Here is a 22,694-nt window from a genome sequence, read left to right as displayed (position 1 = left end):
GAGAAATAACGTCTCTATTATTATCTCTGTTGATTTTCCTTTGGAGCTTAATGTCCTTGTCACCCAGTCAGTCAGGGAGAGGGGAAACATTAGCTAGGACCTCTGGCAGCCCTGCCTTCTGTCTGTGACCTAATCTTGCAGAAAGAGAATGACAGTATCAGAGCAGCAGGAAGCTAGAACCTTTTGTTCAGAATTAATTTTGTTCATATTAAGTAGTTCTAGAAAGTTCAAAATAATTCCAGAGGCATCACACAAGTGGAAGCTACAATAGCATGAAGGACAAAGAATACTGAATGTCACTGCACTCACCAAGTTTCTGCCCTGGGTGGGAGTTTTGGTGTCTTTCTCTTAGTGTCTCAAGGATTCTGTTGATAAATCTCAGATCATTATCTATCATAGCCACACAAGAGCTCCCTTACTATTTAGCCATCAGAGTGAAAAATCCATCTACCTCCTTTTTTCCATGGCTGCACCAAACTTCCCTAAGTCCAATCCTTCCACCAATGCCTGCATCCATCCCCCCTGTCCTTTCAGGAGCATTGTGTGAATTAACTTCTCACTGACTTAACTCCTCCCCCTATTAACTTTTAGCACTTAATCTTTGAGCCCCAACTTGGAGTCTCTGACAGTAATTCAGATGCAGCTTAAAGTTTCCGAGAGTGCTGTACACATTGCTAAGTCTACATGGCTGAAATGAATGCATCATTTTTCTCAATGAACTTTCTTGTTCATTGAGGAATGAACTCAATGAAAGTTCCTTGAGCATGGGACTGCCACTATAACACAGCCCGATATCTAGGTAGAAATGCTGGCATTTTCTTAAATTCTGTAAATTCCCCATGATCAATTGAATCTCTTATTGGATCTATTTTCAATATACAGTCTGCAATCAACCTATTTTTGTCCATCTTCGGGTTAAAACAGCATCATCTCTTGCTTGGATGGTTATAAATGGCTACTACATATCCTGCCCCCTTTTGTTGTTGTTGTTTAGACAGCAAAGTGCTTGAAATTTTTTGAACGTTTGGGATCAATTCTTGGGAACTCTCAAGTGAATGCTTCTTAGAGATAAATATACAACTGAAGTAGAATTTTAAACTATGTGCTTAGAACTTAAAAAAACCACATGAGTTGTTTTAAGGCAAGTTTTTTTTAATTAAGTTCTATTTATTATTTTTCTGGGGCCCACACACTTCGGCTTTGTATGGAGATCAAAGAACAATTTTGGGGAGCCAGTTCACTCTCTCAATTTTTACTTAGATCTAGAGGGTTAAACCTAGATCACCAGCCTTTCACAGAAAACGCTTTAACCATCTGGGCCTTTTCTCTGCCAACAAATTGTTACTTTGAATACGTTCCCTTCTTATTTGATTTTAAGGTTGACGTTCACACTAAATTTCCAACACCACATAGACCTTAGGGAATAACATTGGGCATCTTCAGACCCAGACAGACTCTTTAGGGTACCATTTATTAACTTTAGCTTCTTTTCTGCCATTGTCTTCAGGTTTTCCAGAGCCCTTATCATTTGAGTTGAATGAACCAGTTCTTCAGTCTGCTTCCCCCATGCCCTTCCCAGGGATGACAACTGCCCTTGGCATCTTTTCAGACCTGGATCTCTATCAATATGAAAATAGATTGTAAGTGCTTTTAAAAATAATCAATTTTGATCACACAAGAAACATCCTTGAATATGCCCAGCAAACGGAAAGAAGCACACCTGACATTAATGAGAGCTATAGTTTGCATAAGATTACAGGTATCACCTTTCCTCACTGTCCATTTTAAAGCATACATGCCCTTGTTTTTACATGGCAGAGTCTTTGTTTTTGAAAAGGCCTTCGTGTACACAATAAGGCCCACGTGAATGAAATGTAATCACAGGTAAATGTGCAGGAGACAAAGGATAAGTGGAGACACAGACAGGCTTAGCGATTGCAGGGACAGATGGTAACCCAATAGCCCAGTCCACTTGGCCCATTACATATCAGATCCTTCACTGTTCACAAATACAGCTTCAAAAGCAGTGACAGGTCTTTAGTGCAGGTTATTTCTAACCACCCGTGGGGAACTTAACATTTCCCAAGCAACTCACGAATCCTTTTAAGGCTTGGCCTACAGAACTACTCATAGTCATATCCCACTATGTCTACCTAATTCTTCAACCTCACCTTTAAATGTACTAATGGAGTTTACATTAGAGAAACATCAGGGAAGTGCTGTCCTAGAAGAGGTATGGAATTCTTCTTATGACTATGGGTGTACCCTGTTAAATATATAAAAGGCTAACAGGATTTCCTAAAGCTAATTCAAATTAGTGAATCAAACTGAAAAAAAGAAAAACCCAAAATGGCTTAAGTATTTACGGAATCTCTAATTTTCACACAGATTTGCACATATTCAGACAAACTTTGGGTAGTTCTTATTTTATTCATTCATACATCTGTTCATTCATAAATTGGTAAATTTGGGAGAGTCTATGGAGGATTATTGCCTCAGGCATTCAAAGAAAGATAAATTCTGGAAGAGAGTTAAAGTATGTTGAGTAGAGGCGGCATGAGGGAGAAGTGATTTTTTTTTTAGGTAGGGTGGTCTGGAAAGGTTTGCTGGTAAGAGAGTTTTGTTATGAGGTATATGAGAGTTGGCTCTTCATAGCTTTATGAATCCCCTTCCTGGTGTTTTCAATAAGCCATGCTTTTTATCTTCTGAGACTTGCAGCCTAGGCACAAAGACATGACCATATAGAATGAATTGACAAGAAACCTGGGACACACTCTCTCTCTTTTCCACCTAGAATTATATGCCCAATGCACAGACTTACTCAAATGTCATCCTGTGGTAATGCCACCAAATGAATGAAACTGTGTGTATGGACGCTAGTCATTTTCCCCCCCTATGCTTTTTGCAGCGACTGTGAGACTGCCAAAGGCAAAGGCAAAATGCTGCCTTCTCCATCATGGTAGCTTTCGTGCCTAATGCCACACTTGATGCTCAGTGATTGCCAGTTCCATAAACAAACTTGAGAGGGAAGTAAGCATTGAGTCAAACAGCTCACCAAAGAGTTCCCAATGGTCTCATTTATACACTCCACTGTCCAAAGTAGATAATGCTTTACAGCATGGTGGCTTGTGTTTCTCCAGGTCCTATGATGATTTGACAACAGAGACTCTGCCAGGCTCTATGAAGAAAGGCAGTGCTATCTCTCCAATGAGGATACATTCCATAACCAACTTGAAGATATTTCAGACCCCCATGGCATTCTCTTACTTCTAAAATTGATAACTGCCACTGTATCCTCTTTCTGAGGAAACAATTTCTTTCTGTGAAACAGCAATGTCCTTCATACTAGATTAAGGAAAAGTGTTGTGACAGCTCACACTATATTCATATCTAGGGGAGTCATATGAGGAAAAGGGAGCCCAGAAGTTTGATCTTATCACAAGGATCTTGCTCCTAGGAAAGATGTGGTAGTTCAGATTAAATTGTTGAGTCTTTATGAATCCCATAAGATTATTTTTATAAGTAGAGAATAATAACTGGTGCCTCACAGCATCAGTATGAAGGTCTAATCAATAAAACTGGGTAAGCTTACAGCTTCTGTCCTGGTATTTACTGCATCAGGAGGTTGTTCAATAATGCATTTTACTGTTGTGGTGGCTTGAATGAGAATGGCCCCAAAGGCTCATGTGTTTGAATACTTGGTCCCCAGTTGGTGGAGCTGTTTGGGAAGGATAAGGAGGTGTTGGAGGAGGTGTGTCACTGGGGATGGGATTTGAATTTTCAAAAGGTCACACCATTCTCAGTTAGCTATCTTTCCACCTGCAATTGTGATTAGGATGTGGTCTCAGCTACTGCTCCAGCAGCATACATGCCTGCTGCTATGGTCCTCACCATGATGGTCCTAGACTCTAACCCTCTGGAACCATGAGCCTCAACCAATGTTTCCTTTTATAAGTTGCTTTAGTCATGGTGTCTCTTAACAGCAATTTAAAAATTAACTAAGACAACTACTCATAGAAATAATGTTAACTATTAGCAAGTTTAGGGAAGGTTTAGAAATTTTGTTTATAGTTGTTGAATATTTACATGATCCGTGAGGATGATGCTCATAACTATTTGTATTTAAAATTGTACGTCCCTAAATATATCTTCAATTAAACTAAGTAAAGTGTGTAGTATTCATGAATGCCTTATTATGCAAGAATCTGAAGAACATGTAGACGTTATTTTAAAAATTGTTTAGCTGCAGAAAGGGATGCCATTTAAGATGCAACACCTCTGTGGTCTCAGATCACAGTGCATGCTAAGGGACATTCCATTCAGGTATTTTATTCTCCTGGCCATCAAAATCACCTGTCAACTTGATACTTTTCTTGTAGAAAATACAGGCAACGACTGTCAAGTGGGGAAAGATAGAAAAGCTCTCCCTTGACGTGGTCTAAATCAAGTCTTTTCTTCTTGTTCTTTTAGAGCATTCTTGGAGCATAATTAGGAAGTAACATTAAGCTATCAAAGGGCGAGAGAACCACTGACTTGTACAGATATGGAGGTAATGTGTCTGCTGCTGGAAATGTCTCCAGATTTTTGACAACGGCTAAAGCACCATGGGGTCCAACGGCCTCGGGAAAGCGGCGACACTAGATGAACTTCTCAGCACATGCATTGAGATGTTTGGTATGAGCCTTTCGTCTTTGGTCCCTTGTCACTTGCTTCCATTCATATGCAGGTTCTTTATGGGATAGGCTTCAGTGTCTGTCTCTTGGTGTCTGCGGGCAGACCTACTCTATCACTGCCCACTGTGTTTCTTTCTCTTCACTGCCCACAGCTCAGACTCCAGACACACTACCACTCATTTCTGGAACATTCCTTGTGTGTCATTTTTTTCCTTCCGTCTTTTTCTTCTTTCATTGGAATTCTCTTTGAGGCCATCCGTTGTCATGTCAAATATTAATAACTCCTAATAACCTCTCAAAAATGGTGCTTACTTCTCCCATCCCACTTCTCAATGTATTTTCTCATGCATATGGTACACGCTATGCATGACTATGACTGTCTTTTTCTTTGACTTGTGTGTCACTGCGTGTGTGCACTACACAATCTACCATAATCTTTATTCATATGTCTTCTCTGTCTACCACAGACAGGAGCCTTTGTTTTTGCTATTAGTCTGTCTACTTTATCATTGAACATCGGAGTCACACAAGATAACTTTGTTTAATCAGTCGAACAGTTTAATTTGTTTAACTGATAGAAACCAAAAATAAGCCAGAGAAGGGCTATTGGATAAAAAACAGAATGACTACGGCCAGCAATGAGGCTCAACTCTTAGCACTGGCAAGTCTGACACCCTGAGTTTGATCTCCAGTGCTCACATAGTAGAATGAGAGAACCAGTTCCTGAAAGCTGTGTCTGACCTCCACAGATGAAGCACCCAACCCCCCCTAAAAAAGGAATGAATGAATGAATGAATCAATCAATCAATCAATCAATTTATAAACGAATAAATAAATGCAAGATGATTTCTCACATTTGAATTTCAGATAATCAACATTTTTCGTATGCTTTAAACATTCCAAGGCCATACTTGTTCTGACAACGTAACCATTATTTACTTTCAATGCAAATTTACCTGGATGTCCTCCATTTATATTTGCTAAATTTTACCAACTGTAAAGGAGAAAAATGGTAACACCCATCTGCCTCAGTTTGCAAGGAAATAACAGGGAAAGTTTGAGGTAGAAAAGACAGTCGACTTTGGGACCAGACAGATGGTTCGGCAGTTAAGCGTACATGCTGCTCTTCAGGATGACCGAGTTCAGTTCTCAAAAAACATGTCTGATGGCCCTCAACTGCCTGTTACTCACACTAATGCCTCTGGCCTCATATGCACATGCCTACTCCTGTGCACATAATTAAAAATAGTTGAAAATAAATCTCACAAAATATAATGAGGGCCTAGGGGACATTGTTGACACTGATATTAAAGAAAGAAGAGATTAACCCTGCCATCTCTTCATCCCTCTTTGATTTCCCACAGATGACAATGGAGAACTGAATGACAGCTACTTGCCCAGAATCATGCTACTGATGCATCGATGGTATTTATCCTCCACTGAACTGGCAGGAAAACTCCTATGCATATATCTTTTCAATGGCTGTGTAATGCTTTTAGTCACAAATCAAGTTTTGTATTTAGATAGAGTGTCTGTCTAAAGCCAGTAGATTAAGGTAAAGTCTTATTTATTTGTCCAACTGTTATATAGATGTTAGATGAAACATCTGGATGATGGACCAAATCATTGGGTGTTTGTGCTTGAAGATGTCAGTAAGATGTGAAGAGGAATAGGAGTCATAGGCTGAAGATTCCTAACTTGTCCTTAACATTTTGAATGGTAGTGTAGTAAAAGAATATTTAATACACTGCCTCAGGACCTAGTATTTCCCTTCTGTGACAACAACAAAGCTTAACTTACTTTTTATATGTCCTCTTGCTGGTAGGACACAGTGAATGTTCTAGAACAGTGGTTCTCAACCATCCTAACGCTGCTGTGACACTTTAATGCAGTTTCTTGTGCTGTGGTGACCCCCAACCATAAAATTATTTTCATTGCTACTTCATAACTGTAATTTTGTTACCGATATACAGAATATCTGATATGTGACTTCCAAAGGGGTCTTAACTCACAGTTTTTTTCCTGTTGTTTTGTTTTGATGTTTTACCCCTAATTTGCTGATTGCTGATAATTTTTGGTTTGATTGACAAAAGCAAACAAACCAAAAATCTGTACAAGGCTAAAATTAAATTTTCACATAGTTGAAAAGTCTCATTTTTGTAGTAAGATAAGTTTCTTACTGATTTTTGTTGATAATATGGTCCTGAAAATGATTAAAAGGTGCATGGATGATAATGCAAGTGATCTTACAGTATCAGGAGATTTATTTCATAAGATCTGGGCATGTTGTACAATCCCTAAGTGTGTTCTTATATCTCTGCCCTGTACATTCTCAGATACCCTGTATGGCCTAGAGCACAAGCAGGAAAGAGAGGAGCCTGAGACTTAGAAAGTCCGCCCAAACTTTCTTGCCTGCTGAGGCTGCACAAGCTGAGCAGGAATGAAGCCTGTCCTCTTCACCCGTCTTCTTTCCATCTTCCTACAACTTCAAGTGATAAGGGGATGTTAGCGAGGGTAAGGAGACACTCATCCTGAATGGAGAGCCTTGGGAATGAGCGGGATCTCTGTGTCCATTGGTCCCACTCTTGACAGGCAGAGTGTAGGCGGGGAGGAAGGAGTTAAGCACAAGAGCCATACATGGCCCATTGAGTTCATCTGCAAACAGCACTCTTATTCTTAGAGAGCTTGTCAATGACTTAAACACTAATACAGAGGGGTTTTCTAGCATGTTCAAGCACAGGGTGGGAAATATTAGATCATACGAAAGTTGAAGACTGCTGTTTTTCTCTTTGTATTTGTTACCTACTCCTGGCCCATTAATCCTTGCTACAGTAGGAGTATTTGTTAATGGAGAACCAGTGAATTAACTTAAGAACAAATACAACCTTAATATTGACATCTTGAACATGACATTTAAAAATAGAAGTGAGATGAAAGTACTTGTTATATACAAAACCAATCCTAAAGACAAATCTTTTTTAGGTATAATGGTGCTTCTGGGTACTATCAATTTGGAATCATGTATATTTGCCAGTATGCGTGTACCACAGTTTGTGGTTCTTGGTTGGCAAGTACTCAGAAAGGTACGACTAGCTTGTAAGTGACTTCTCCACTGACCAAAAATATATCCCAAAGCATTAAGAAGCCAAGTTTGACTACTTTGTGTGGACATGCTCATAGCCCACTTCCATGCCCATTTGATGAAATCCAGGTTGAGTTCACGTCATCCACAACTTTGAAACCGAAACATTTCATATCTTGGATTTTTAACAAATTTCATAATAGTTGCACTTATGCCATAGGATGTCAATAAAAATGGCAGTGAAGTCTAAAAATACACTGTTTTGAATGAATGCAACTTTGACTACGGAATCATATTTGTTCAGGAGTAGAGTTTCTTCCTTGTAGTATTGTTGGCTCTCCAAAAGTTTCAGAGTTTGGGGCATTTTACGTTTCAAGGTTTTGGATTAGAAGTCCTCAGCCTGTAACTCAAATATTGCCTGGGATTCATGTAAATTATTAGAGCAGTGTAGGCTAGGCACATGCAAAGAGAAGACGTATAAACATTGTCTTTAACTACCCTACGTATCGGAATGCCAGCGGAGAAAGTTGTGATGAGTTCCGACTGAAGATCTGCTATTTCATGAGGTAAATATACTTATAGATTTAATTCCTCGTAGCTTTGGGTTCTGGAATTGTCAACAAATCCTGTTTTTCCTAATCAGCTAATACTCTCCCTGTCTTTGTAATTGTTAGTTCTTTGTTCTTGGTGAGTAATGTAAATTTACCTTATGAACTAGAGGTCAAGTAGGGGCTAATGCCTCAGGGAATAAAACCAGCTCACTGCTCTGGTAGAGTCAGTGTTTTCTACTCCTTCACCATATACATTGCCATAAATTGGGAGGAGGAGTCTCTCAGCTATGTTCTGTAGTAAGTCATGAAGAAGTTAGGGTTTGCAGGATCTTGGTTCTTGAAGGAACAGAAAGACTCACATCAGGATTACTGGGGATAAGAGTTGTCAACTTGGAAATATGGTACTAAACTCAGTGTTATATTCAGTTTATAGAATAGTCTCCAAGTGTGGACCAAGTGAAACCTTCCAGCTGACAAAAGTCCTTTCTATACCTTTCAGGTACTGGATTACAAAATTTCCTGCAGAGTTTAATTTGGATCTTGGTTTGATTCGCATGACTGAGGAGTTCCGGGAAGTAGCTAGTCAACTAGGATATGAGAAACACAGCAACCTCATGGACATATCCAGCATGTAAGAGTGGCACTAGTCTTTTGATCTCTGTGGGTTCACTGCTTTGGGGAAAGGGTAGTAATGACCCTGCTTGACTGGAATCACTACTGTTCTAGAAGGAAGCTCCTTCTTTGGAGATAGCCTGACTACAATGAACACAGCTATACCAGATACACTCTATCTCTCCAAGCTGTAGTTTGTTTGGAAAATGGCATGGCATCTTTGTGGGATCGTTATATGTTTTAAAAGTACACAAGAGAACCCAAGAAAATTTGGCACACAGTAGATACTGAATACTTACTTCTTAACTCTGAATTTAGTCAATTTCTCCTATGCCTTAGCTACTCAGATCACCACACTGGTTTCTCCTAGGACTCCATCAGAAAATAGTCTTGGGTCTTGCCTAAGCCCTTGGATTGGGATTTATGCCTTAACAAGATCTCCTTGTGATTCATACTTGCCTTTAGGTCTGAGGCGCTCACTACCTTAGTGCTTCAGAGGCTCACCTGAAGTTCCACAAATGTTGACCATAGTTGTATCCCTGACTGGTTATTTCATTAGGGACTTAATACTAATTAGACTCATTTAATACAGACCAGCTAACTCTGCCAGGGAAAGTGTTTTGACCCTAAGTGTGATTGTCCATATTCCAATTATATATTCTATCGCAGGCTGGTCTGAAATTCAATATGTAACCTAAATTGTCATTGAATTTTTGATGATTTTTTTCCTGTCTTGGCTTCCTGAGTGTTAGGATTACAGATCTATGTCAAATAAACATATTTTCTGTCTTAGGTATTCTCTTTGCCTGGAATGTTTCTTCAAATCTGATAATAAATGACCCAGGATTCACCAGGGATGCTTGTTTACAATGCCTGTCATTCAGGTTCATTTCTAGTAAATCAAAGTCTCTGGAAGTGAGATATAGGCCTTTGTCTTTATAATGAGTTTTCCAGATAATCCATATGATGTTCAGGTGTGAAAAACGAAATCCTGGCTGTTTCCAAGAGCTTTGAATCACCATCTATATGCCAACAAACTTCTGATTTTATAGGCCTAACCCTGATCTTTTCTTTAGAGTTCGGATCTTGCTTGGTCACAAGAAGTATCAAGTGAGAGATTTAGGATGGATCAGGGCAAACCTATCGTGCCTAGACAAAACAACTTCAAGTCTCTTGGCAAAGGGTGGATGGTTTTCTCTTCAAATATGGAGGACAGGGCCTGTATTTCACACATGCTTCTGGCAGTAGGCCAAGAGTTAGTCAGTAGGTTAATATCTTCCACTGAGTGAAATGCATTTTCGGCACGCTGACCAGACTTGTTCTTCTTTCACAGTCCTTCCTATGACTGGATGAGGAGAGTCACGCAGAGGAAAAAAGTATCAAAAAGGGGAAAGGCCTGTCTCTTATTTGACCATCTGGAGCCCATTGAATTGGCTGAGCACCTCACTTTTCTGGAGCATAAATCTTTTAGAAGGATCTCGGTAAGGAACTTGACGGTTATTCTTCCAAGGGTAACAAGCAACGTGCCAACTTTCCCAAGAGCTATGTGTTCATACTCCCAAGGGTTGGCAGCCTCTGCCAGTGGACTCTGTTGGAAATGTGCCCTCAATTCACAAGAACAATCCTTTTTAACCAAATATAAATATTATCCTGTCTTTAGTTTATGGCTCAGGAGCTATATTTCTGCCGCTATGTTCAATGTCTCCTTTCATAGAATTAAAGCATGATTTTTCTAAATATTCAGCAGAGACTTAACCATTCAACGTTTATTTAGCTTGAATGAACTCCTCTAAGTGAACAGTTTTGCTGGACCTTTTATTTATGGCGGTGAGGGTTGGGAGTGAGTTAACTTACTTTAGTATCTATACAATGCCTAACTATGAAAATAGGTGGAGAATTAAGAGTTGTAGGCTTTGAGGAGGTCTCAACATTAGATGGTCTCTTTCTCAGAGATGGAAGTCCTGACTTAGACTTTCCGCCCTATGCATCTTTTCTCTTCTCCTTTTCCCTTCTGTTCTCCTTCCTTCCTCAGCTACAGTCTTAGCAAGCCACCCTTGTCACGATCTACTGCTTTATATTACTTCCATCAAGCAGTTACTTTGATGTATCTCACGCACTCAGGTGAAATCAACCCTTCCCAAGGACCCTGACGTAAATCACACCAAGAAGCAAGATGACTGTTGGCTAGAACATGGATTTATTTCCTTCTATTTTTTAAAGCAATTTTTTCTTTTCTCCCCTTTCCCCTTGAAATACTAGAAGCTTATTGTTTTTTTTTTTTTTGAGAGTATTATATTCCATCCATTTCCTGTTCTTTAATGTGTGCCATTGTGTCTTAAATGTGCTTGTTCTTTGGCGTCACTGGTATAACTGAAAATGGCAATCCTAGTTCTTTTGTAGAAATACTGGACCTGTCTGATTCATTAATTTTCCTGGGATAATGGGCTACATAGATCTTAGGGTTCAGTAAGCTTGGAATTCTCTGGAATATAACTTTACATTTTCCCCTTCTTCCGCCTCCTCTAAAGCACAGTGATTTGTGTGTTTGTATCTGAGTTTTGAAATGTAGTAAGATAGCCTGTTAGAGGCATATAGGATTGAACTTGAAAGAAACCTTTATAAATGCAAAATGGAAGAAATCGCCATGTTGTTATGAAAGGCTAGCTTACTACTTTTATCCAACTGGGTAAAGTTCAATATTGTGAAAAGTCCATTGTAGTTCAGAATTTCTCGTTGTTCTTTTCCCAGTTCACAGATTATCAGAGCTACGTCATTCATGGCTGCCTGGAGAATAACCCGACATTGGAGAGATCTATTGCCTTATTTAATGGAATCTCTAAGTGGGTCCAATTGATGGTTCTTAGCAAACCAAGTGCTCAACAAAGGGCGGAAGTCATCACAAAGTTCATCAATGTAGCACAGGTTTGCGCTCATCACAATCAGACCAGGGTTGGGAATTCTGTATATTTCATTAATTGTATTGAGAAAAGTTGTTGAGGAAATTGGTGTTAGCAATAGAACGGCACTGGACTATTAAACCATGCATGGCTATCTAATGAATAAACTACATTCCTCTCACATAGCAAGATTGTTTCTAAAAGACAATGCTTAGAAGCACTTGATTGTGTTAATGACTGGTATTGTATTTTTAGAGAATTCAACTTTCATTTAATCTTAAACCAATATATTGTTTTTCTCTATATTCTTGTTATTAAAATTGTGCTTGTGTTCCTGTAATTTGAGAAATTCAAAACAATTTTTCAAAATCCTTACCAAGTATTAGTGTTAATGGTTTTTGTTTGCTTGTTTTTTTTTTCCAGAAACTCCTTCAACTAAAAAATTTTAACACCTTGATGGCTGTGGTTGGTGGCCTTAGTCACAGCTCCATTTCCCGACTCAAAGATACCCATTCTCACCTCTCTTCTGAAGTTACAAAGGTATTGTGGATTTTTATCTGAATTCTAAGTAGGCATTATAGATTGCAGAGATGTGCTCTGATGCTGGCATACATTATGTAGGAGGGTAGAATTTTTATCTTAAACCAATGCAAAGTTATATATAGGGTACAAAATAGAAAGGGAATAGCCCCATCGGCTGAGCCTACCCATAAAACCGCATTGCTGCTGCTGGTGTTACCTAAGAATGTTCTGTCCGTGCTGGTGAGATGGCTCAGTAGGTGAGGATGCTCGCCGTCAATCTGGTGACTTGGGTTTGATCCCTGGAACCCATGTGTGGAAGAAAAGAACTTATTCCCAACAGTTATGCTCTGATTGGTGATTGTACGCTGAGCCATGCAATGCCCCGCCCCAGTAAGTAAATAAATACAAGAAGAAGAAGTTGTATCTAATCAAAGATGAATATATTATAAATGTCACCAAATATGTATGCAGTGCTCGCTACGCGATCAGCACTCCGATAAATGTGGAAGATACCGGATGAGTAAAATAAATACCCAGAGTTCTAAAATAGATTCACTGATGCCTACTCTAGTCACAACACTGTAGCACATGGGAGATGCAGAGGAAGGGGAAGCAGGAGGTCTTATACAGAAGTATTCAGACTCATAACTGAGCTGCCACCAGCAAAAGCATGTGCCTTTAAAAGCCCATTCACTGCTATTAGTAATGTAGCAGATACCTCTACTCTATTAATTTGCAGACCAAATCTAATAAACGTTTAACTTACTGATCAGAAAGGAGTATTTTCCCTTAGGCTAACACTTGGCTGTAGGGGCAGTAGGATGTGTGCTGCTGTAACCCTAAAGTTGTTAAAAAAAAAAACAACCAAAAATCTAAATTGATTAAATAATAGGGCAATCTATTATCTGAGAACTGTGGCAGTCCAGAGGCAGGGCAGACTCCAGGAGTTACCATACCAAAGCCTGGCTCAGTTGCTTCTCCTTCTGAGTATCAGGGATTTGTAGCTGCTTTTGTTCACTTGTTTTAGTTTTCCGTGTTTGCCTTCTTGCTGTTGTTAGCCTGCCTTCCCTCCTGATTGGGCTTTGGAGAGCAACAGAACAATAACTACTCTTATTCTTGAAAGAATTCTCATTTTCACTCTGCCCTTATTAATTAGAGACCCTCTTTCTTTACCTTTTGGTCATCTGAAGTCATCTGATGGCCATCCTGGACCAATAGCAGTTGTCTGAGAAATATAGTGTACTGGTTGGCCCAGCCCTCTCTGGTCTTAAACTGCTTACAAACAAACCAAGTGGAAGTCCCTTGAGCTTACTGAGAGCCATCCTAGGTGCTGGAGGTAGAAAGAGCTCATGCGTCATGTGGGATGCTACTGGAAAGGGAAGACGATGAAGGGGCATTTTTTAGAATGTCTAGCTGTTGCTCACCCACCATCCAAGAGTATCTACACAAACACAAGCGAATAAACCAGCCTCAGGCTCTGCCCTCACCTCAAATAAACTGGGACTCACTATGGGTTCTATTTTTTTCTTAAGTTTTGTACTACATTTCAAATAAAAGGCAGAAAGAAAATTTTAGTTGTACAGAATAAAAAGCTTAGGGGTTATACTATATCTTTATAAATTAAATATTTGATGGATGGAGAGATGGTTCAGCTGTTAAGAACTCTTGTTGATCTTCCAGTGGATGTGGGTTTGATTCCCCGTAACTGCATGGTGGCTCACAGCTGTCTGTAGCTCCAGTACCAAGGATCTAACAGCCTCCCTGACTAACTGTCCACAGGCACTAGATTGGGCAAGAATGTGCTGCACACTTACACATGCAGACAGAGCACTCTTATACATAAAGTAACAACACGCACGCAGGCGTACATGCCTCCTGCACGCGTGCACACTCGACCACACACACACACAGACACACAGACACACACACACACACACACACACACACACACACACTCACCCTTTTTTAGTGGAAAAATCTCCAGCTCAGTGCAACTTTCCCTACCCTGCACTGTCCCAGATTAACCTTCAAGTGACACTTGCAATGAAACTTTCTTGGACCCACAAGGGGATTGTAAAATGCTATGTGCTTGCCTTTGTGAACTGTAATTCCTCATGACTCTCAGAGTCCTCAGCATATGTGATGCCATTCAGCAGCTCACTGTAAGCAGAGAAACAAGGTATGTCTGTGTTGTTACAAAAAGGAGCAGGCTGTCCAAGTGAGAGCCAGGCCCAGTGCATTTTTCCGATTCTCTTGGTTGATAGTTTTCTGCATCAACATTGGTCCAGCTGATACTCCGCCCTGTAGCTGAGGAATTCCAAACCACATATTCCAGAATCTGGGAGTGGACAGGAGAGAAAGTTGCTGTTTGAAAATTCTACTTTTCCATCTCTTCCCAGAACTGGAATGAGATGACAGAGTTGGTCTCCTCCAACGGCAATTACTGCAATTACCGCAAGGCCTTTGCTGACTGTGATGGCTTCAAAATCCCCATCCTTGGCGTGCACTTGAAAGACTTGATAGCAGTCCATGTCATTTTCCCAGACTGGATGGAAGAGAACAAAGTGAACGTTGTGAAAATGCACCAGCTTTCTGTTACCCTGAGTGAACTGGTCTCCCTGCAGAATGCCTCTCACCACTTGGAGCCTAACATGGATTTGATCAACCTCCTCACTGTGAGTCCCAGGGGCCAATAGCGTGCTGAATAGCACTCTGTATCTTAATTCTCAGTGCTATAGAGAGATATGTTGTGACAATTCACTTTAGAGGGAGAATAATTTAGGGGTCGGTCCATGATAAGGAGTCTAGTCTCAAAGGAGGAGGAAAATGGAAACTTACACCCATAGGAACAAGACTTGGGACTGTAGCCTTGTGGCAAACACATTTCTTTCTTTAGGAGGAACCTAGTCTCTGCCAACCCGAACCTCTTCTAGAGGTCTTTATTCCCTGAGAGCCACTTTAGCCCTTTATTTTTACTCTTCTTCAGCAAACTTGGCCAACTAATCAGCTCCTTCCTTATGTCCTCAAGTCCTCTATTTCTACTTTGATTGAGAATTCAAAGACTTCATCTTTATTCTTAGTTTAAAACCTTTTATTTTGTATTATATTTATTTGTGTACATAGTGGGGGGAGAGAGAGAAAGAGAGAGAGAGAGAGAGAGAGAGAGAGAGAGAGAGAGAGAGAGAGAGAGAGAGAGAGAGAGACTTGAGCACAACACAGAAACCATGTGCAGGTCAAAGGACAACTTCATGAAGTTTGTTTTCTCCTTCCACCTGTACTCAAGGCTAAAACTCGGTTGTCATGTGTGTGTAAGGAGTTCCTTTTTTGCTGAGTCATCTTGCTGACTCCTTTTGTTTTTGTTTATGTTTCTCTTGTTTTCATTTTTGGTTGTTTGTTTTAGTCTGGGTCTTGTTGTTTAGCTCAGGCTAGTCTTGAACTTGTGGCCCCCTGACATCAGTCTCTCAAGTGCTGGGATTCTAGCTGTGGGCCACCACGTGCTGCTTTTTAAAGATTTCATCTTTCTAGAGCCTTCTTTGATCTCTTCCAAAGCAGTAATGAGTCTGCTGTGCTTTACGCTGTACTTTACGCTTGTCTTAACTGTAGAAGCCATTGCTCTGCATTAGATTAATTATTCTTTTTCTGTTCATGTGCTTTATTTAGCACATGCCCAGCACCTTCCACAGCACGTGGCACAGTTAAGAACTCAGGAGACAAAATGAATGCTCTGTTTAGGAGTGGTGAGAGTCAGACAAAAAAAGTCTGACATCCTTTTGTCACCTGCCACTATGATCGATTTTATTTATGTATTTATTGTTTGGATGGTTTTCAGGTCTAGAGTGTTAAGACACAACAGGTGTGTAGAAAAAGATATCTTCCACTATATCTTGTTTTTTGAGGAGGAAAAAACATAAACAAATTCTCTTACCCTTGCTTAAACAAGCTAAGGTACAACTTCCCTCTCTGCCTTCATAACAGTGTAGCATCTGAAATTTGGCTGCTGTGATGAACTGACATTTTCTTTTGATGGCCATAGGAAATTAATGCAATGACTCTTCTTAAGCTCCAACGGGCTAAATCCCCTAGGACTGCTGCACTGGAATAGGAGCCTGGCTCCCAGACTTCATACCCACTAATTGTTGTCAAAAGACACCCCTAAATAGATGGGGAACCATCTCGCAATAATTCAAGCACCTGCATTGATTAATCATTTGCCATGTAAATATGTTTCCATGAATCAGTGCCCAGGGTTGTAGCCACAATCAGACAATAAACCACAGGACAGACAGATGATGTCTGAAGAGAAGAACTAGTGTGGTCCTCAGTTTCAAGTGTCTGCGTCAGGCTGTGCTCTTAGCCGTGAGTATAACTTTAAAAGGCAGGTGCCTACATTTGGGCAATGTCTCAAGTACCTAAAAGACAAAGATAAAGTAGGGAAATTAAGTTTGAGTTTTAAGTTCATCAAGAAAGGGAAAGGTCTCTCCATGGTTGAGTACTTGCTTAGCATGCCCAAGACCCTGGATTAATCCCCAAACAAAAACAAACAAACAAACCAACAAAAACAAAATCTAAATGCACCAAGCCACATTATCAAAGAGGTGTTTAGCAGACTTCTGACAAAAATTTTACTGAAAATTCAATGGTATCAATGGAAACTCAAATTTAAAAAATAAAAGTTAAGAAGCAATTATTTTTTGTTAGGAAAAACAAATGAAAAATGATGTCAGAGTATGCCTATCTTTTTCTGTCATTTTTAAACTTTGGAGACATTTATAAATCTCACATTCTTCATTTTTGAGAATGGGACAGAGGTGCAATGACATTTTCTGTTGCCCCAGACCCCAGGTTTTATTACAGGGACTATGTGAACCTCAGGAGCACGGAGGGACAATGTAGAAGCTACTTAGCATCATATTTAAGTCTGCATGGCCCAGAGTGATAGCAAGAATCCTAGGTGAACAGTCTTGACTTCCACCTTGCTCCTGTGTTAATCAGTCCTGATTATGCCTTTTTCATCATACTTCTGTGTTCATGTATGATCTCTACGTTTCTATGACTCTAGAACTACAGAATGGCAAAGCCATGAAAATAAAGAAAGATTTCTGTGGTCTTGGCCATGGCCGACTGACTCCCCTGGACAGCACAGGCCTGCAGAGCAGTCATGACCTAAGCCAGTTTCTTCTTACATCTAAGGTCATCCTTGTCTCCCCACAATCAAGGAGAATGTTCATTACACAAAAAGGCACATCAATTTTTTTCTGATGTCATGTTGAAGGTAATGTCCTTAACGTGAGTCCTGAGGAAGCTTATCTGTTCACTAGAGTTTAGTGTCCACTTTATGAAACACATACATGTTTGAATTAGAACCACGTGATTGCAGCTGTCTGAGGCATGAGACCATGTCCATAAGCATAGAATTTAAGTGGTGATTTCATTTTTTCCTAGGTCAAGTTTTTGCCCAAAGTGGCTGTGTTCTTTGGTGACCTATATATGCTTCAGCACATTGAAAAATAGAAAGTGAAAACTCAAGTAAACGAACAATTATTAAACACCTATTCTGTCTACCAATGCTGAAACTTTCCATGACCGCCGGTTCACATGGCGCTTTCTCCATGCATCCCCCTGGTAAATTCTCACATAGGCCCTGTAATAAATCCTGGGGTATGAGGGTGGGGGGACAGAAAATGTCAACCACTTCTGTCCCTTCCTCAAAAATGAAGGATGTGAGATTTATAAATGTATCCCAAGTTTAAAACTGACAAACTTCTGGACACAAGGTTGGGGAACTCTCTCCCTTGGGTAAGAAATTAGTCAGCATTTGTCACTATAAAAAATACCCAGTATAAATCAATTTATTGAAAGAAAAGACTTACTTTGGCTCAGCCTGTTAAGAGTTGGCTTCGTTGCATTGAGCCTGTGGTAAGGCTGTGTATCAGTGGGGCAACACATGGCAAAACAAGATCACTCATCTCATGGTTGGGAAGTAGAAGGCAAAGAGGACATGGCTGAGGTCCCGCAGAACCCTTGGAGGCATGCTCTCATGATTTAAAGACTTCTCACTGAGCTTCACCTCTTAGCGCTCCACTAAATCACAATAGTACTGAGTCATGGAACAAAACATATGGGTCTTTGAAGGACTTTTAAGATGTAAACTAATAATGGACGGTTGATATTGGGTGGACACCTGCTCTCTACTATGGTCCTATTAATAAAATATCATTTATTTTATGTCAGTACAAAATTAAATAATATTTTCTCCAACTCTTTCCATTATTAGAGAATAAAATTTATAAGGAAAAATCATGACCCATTGTGTCCTTTGTCCCTTCGAACAGCATGGGTTAAGTGAGAGTGGGAAAACATAGCATCACATTGTAGGGGTTTAGACTATTCTCCCTTTCAGGGTGGATCTGGAGACAGCATCTCCCCTTGAGATTCCAGTTCATGTAATGAGGAGTTCTCAAGACTGATACCTCTGTTTCATGATATATGAAACAGACAGTCTCTTCACGGTATTTTTAGCCCCACCAGTTACTTTTATCGTTTTCAGCACATGCAAATAGCTGGAAAGCCCCTTTGCTTTTACAGACCTGTTTAGAAAAAGAGAGAAAAGAAAATGTGAAGAGACGAGAAAGAAGGAGGAGGAGAAGGAGGAAGAGAAAAAAGGAGAGGATGGATGATTTGCTAGACTGATGTGTGCAAATAGTTTGATGATCAAGTGTGTTTTATTTTATAGTAAGCTAATCTTAACATGAAAGCTAACTCTAAAGCCACCTGTGCTAGCAGGACTGATGGGTAAATGCGACAGATAATGGATGGGAAAATTACTCAAAACCATCGGGGACGTAATATGTCAGGCAAAGTTGTTCATATTATGTAAAACTGGGAAGTAGGCAGGGAAAATCCTTAGGTCCCCACCAAGCTCTGAGAGAGGAAACAGGGTTGAGGGAGCAGGGTAGAAATGGTATCCGAGGCTCTGGGGGGCAGTTCTCTGTTCAAAGATAAGCACCATTACAAGTGGCTGCTACATTGCCTAGGGGCCGACCCTGCATCTGTGAGCTTCTAAGCAAAGCCAGTGCATGGATATGCATTAGTTCACTTAAATCTTCACCAAGGTCCTGGGTGGGAAGCTATGGCTGATCAGGAAGAAATCAAGACCCTTAATTGCTTGCTGAGGATCACAGTGGTGATAAGTAGAAAGAAGACATTTAGAAAAGACCAAATTATGGGTGAGTCTTTGCCCATCAGTCGTGGGAAAATACCCAATAAGGATACTTGCAGGAGCATCTCATGGACTTAGTAAACGTTTGTGGGCATTTCTGGTTGAATGTCTTGGAGTTGCTGTTACCTCTTCTGAGGATGTTGGTACCGGTCATCATGAGACTTCGATTTCACAGGCCTCGGAGGCAAGTCAGGAGGAAGGGAACAAAGCAGGAGCTGTCTACTGATAACAAGGAATTTGAAAGGAAGACCGCATTTATCATTCTCTCATTATTTATGGAAGCTCCTCCATGCCAGGCCTCAAATTGCAACTGAGGCAAGCAGGACAGATGTCCTGCCCACTGCCCAGAGATTTCTCTCTCTGGGGATTCTAGGTCTTGAAGAGTAGATAATATTGTCCATCTCAGGTACCAATATGTCTATCAAATATCCTTTTTGTGCATCTTATTTCATTCTTTTGAGTAACTGCCTGGTTCCTAGAGGCATTTGTCTGTGACATGTGTGACTACTCTTTAGAAAAAGGTAAACACAGTGTCCATTCTTGGCAAGCAGGATTTTCAAGACCTGGGAAGATTTGGGGACCATTTTATAGCAATGCCAACTTTATTCTTCTTGGGAAAGAAGTTCGGATTATAAAGTCAGCCTTCTCTTCCTTTCATTCCTTCCCATTCACACTCTCTCCTGAGTCTCTCCTGATCATTCGGTCTCCAGGGGTCCCTGTGTGTAGTGATAATAGTAATAAAGACACATACACCAATAGCAATATCATGTAGTGTTCATGGGGCAGTCCTGTATGCTGAATCCTTGTGAAGTACTTTGAATGTATACTTTTATTTGGTCCTCATGGAAGTCTAATGTGGTGGAAACTTGTATAGTTACTTACATTTTGCATAACTTGTTTCACTTAACTTGTTCAGCGCCACCGGAGTTCACCAATGTCCAATTCAGGTTCCAGCAGTAGCATCATCTGCTCTTTGCAGTCCCTCTCCTGTTTCCCAGAATGACTTGGGGTGGGGTGGCTCACTTCAGACTTAACAAGCATGGCTGTGAAAACAATTTGTTTTGTTGTTGTTTGTTTGAGTTCTGTTTCTTCAAGTTAGCTGCCAGACTATTGAGGGCAAAAAGCTACTTTTTGCACTTTGGTATCACCGAGACTTTGCACAGTGTTCAGTGTTCTAGATCATAGAATCTGGGCTAGTTTATTCTTCATTCCCATGGTTCTTCAATCAGGTCTTGTACTATGTATCTGTCCAGCCTCCAGACTATAAAAATCTAGAATCCCTCCTCTCTCTCTCTCTCTCTCTCTCTCTCTCTCTCTCTCTCTCTCTCTCTCTCTCTCTCTCTCTCTCTCTCTCTCTCTCCCCACCCAGGCCTGAAAATTTAAGAGCATTCCAACTAACACTGCGGTAGACCAGAGAACATTGTGTTTCTCCTTGATGCTGATGGCCTCGCCAGGATTAACATTTTCTTTTCAAACTTTGATTTCTCACCTTTGCATGCCTCTGCCTCTTTTTGCACTTTTACATCCATCTAGACTACTAGGCACGAGACTTCCAATGTTCAATGTGAAAAATATTTCACTAATGTACATAAAGAAATGAAGTCCAACATAACCAGTCCTGTCTTCTGGTTCTGCCGTAGCTCTCTCTGGACCTCTACCACACAGAAGACGATATTTATAAACTATCACTGGTGCTGGAGCCTAGGAATTCCAAATCAGTACGTATTGCTTTGTTCTCAGTGCTAAACTCCTGTTTGTCAATTATTGTCATTGACCATGTCGATGGTGATTGGTGTTCTAAGGACTGAAGAAGTTTGAAGATCTGTATTATTCCCATTTGACCAATGGGCCAACTTATTCCCAAGGGGATTTTTTTTTTACATCTTATGTTAAGGAGGAGAAAGAATATCATCCCTATGGTGTTTTATTTTTGATTATTTTATATCTCCTGTGTGCATTATGCATTATTGTCACCACATTCCCTGTGGAGACAAACCTACCGGAAAAGCCTAAAGAGAAGTCAGTAGCTCCCGAGAGGGCAGAAGACCCAAGTGTTCACAGAATACTCAGAAGTGATTGGCACATTAAACAAAGGGAAGAGGTGAAAGAACAGGCAGGAACTTGGTTACTACTTGTTGTATACATTCAATGCAGATTTATCAGGAATACAAACTATTTTTAAAAATAGATAAAATTAGGCAACTCTTAGTTTTGAGACAAGGTTTTGCTATAAACCCCAGGCTGGCCTCCAACCCCTGATCTGCCTCAGTCTTCTAAATGCTGGAATTTCAGGTATATGCCACCAAAGCCAATAACTTGATAAGTGTAATCTGTGTGTGTGTGTGTGTGTGTGAGTGTATGTGTGTGTCTCTCTTTGTGTGTGTGTGTGTGTGTGTGTGTGTGTGTCTGTGTAGAAGTCCATGGTGCATTATTGTATGAACCTTTAGGAATGATTTGGTGATTTCTATAGTTAGAGAATTCGGATGGGCTATTTGGGTGGTCTAGGAGTACACATTTTTATACCTATTTAGAAGAATAGAATGGACGTTATTACTAAACAAAGTGCACTATTAAGTTGTGCTCTTAGCCATGTGTGTTGCTGTCACCTAGAAGATTCACACTGAGGCTAAGACAATGAAATCATATGCTCCAGGGATATATAGCAAGGGACTTGGTCTCAAAAAGCCCAGACCAAGGCGAAACATGGTTTCAGTTACTAATTAGATTTTATTAACAAATGATATATTAAATTTTCTCTCTTGGTGGATCAAGTCCGAGTTAATATTAAAAACTGTGTATGTGTGTGTGTTCTTTTAGCAGCCAACTTCCCCCACAACACCTAATAAGCCTGTGGTACCCCTGGAGTGGGCTTCAGAAGTGGTACCAAAGCCAGACCCCACAATCATCAACAAACACATAAGGAAGTTGGTTGAGGTAAGTAATTAAATGAGAATAATCAGAGAGTTCTAGAAAACACCATTTTCCCTTCCTTAATATTCTATAATTGTCCTGAAACCAGATGACATCCATGAAAACAAATCCTGGACAAATAGAATCAATTGAACCTGAACATTAATTGATGAACAGTTGATACTCCTTGCTTCCTGAATTGGTCCCAAGAGAAGAATTTACCAGAAA

The 22,694-nt window shown here is 40.2% G+C and overlaps 1 protein-coding gene across 9 annotated transcripts in view; it reads left to right on the top strand.

Moving 5' to 3' along the window:
- Rasgrp3 (RAS guanyl releasing protein 3) overlaps nt 1-22,694 on the top strand; it is a 98,557-nt gene that overhangs the window by 57,079 nt on the left and 18,784 nt on the right. For 5 of the 9 annotated variants that reach the window (NM_001399544.1, XM_087553052.1, XM_087553053.1 and 2 more), the window contains 11 exon segments: nt 1,508-1,640; nt 4,471-4,674; nt 6,038-6,140; nt 8,259-8,321; nt 8,806-8,937; nt 10,252-10,399; nt 11,667-11,840; nt 12,239-12,355; nt 14,737-15,012; nt 21,197-21,274; nt 22,374-22,490. In NM_001399544.1, coding sequence (NP_001386473.1) covers nt 4,605-4,674; nt 6,038-6,140; nt 8,259-8,321; nt 8,806-8,937; nt 10,252-10,399; nt 11,667-11,840; nt 12,239-12,355; nt 14,737-15,012; nt 21,197-21,274; nt 22,374-22,490 — 1,278 coding nt within the window. In that variant the 5' untranslated portion in view covers nt 1,508-1,640; nt 4,471-4,604. 9 annotated transcript variants of the gene reach the window in all.

This window comes from Rattus norvegicus, chromosome 6, assembly GCF_021556685.1.
Source record: "Rattus norvegicus strain SHRSP/BbbUtx chromosome 6, alternate assembly SHRSP_T2T, whole genome shotgun sequence".
Taxonomy (NCBI): domain Eukaryota; kingdom Metazoa; phylum Chordata; class Mammalia; order Rodentia; family Muridae; genus Rattus; species Rattus norvegicus.
Note: the sequence above shows the minus strand (reverse complement) of the source record. Positions and strands in the feature narration are given on the sequence as shown.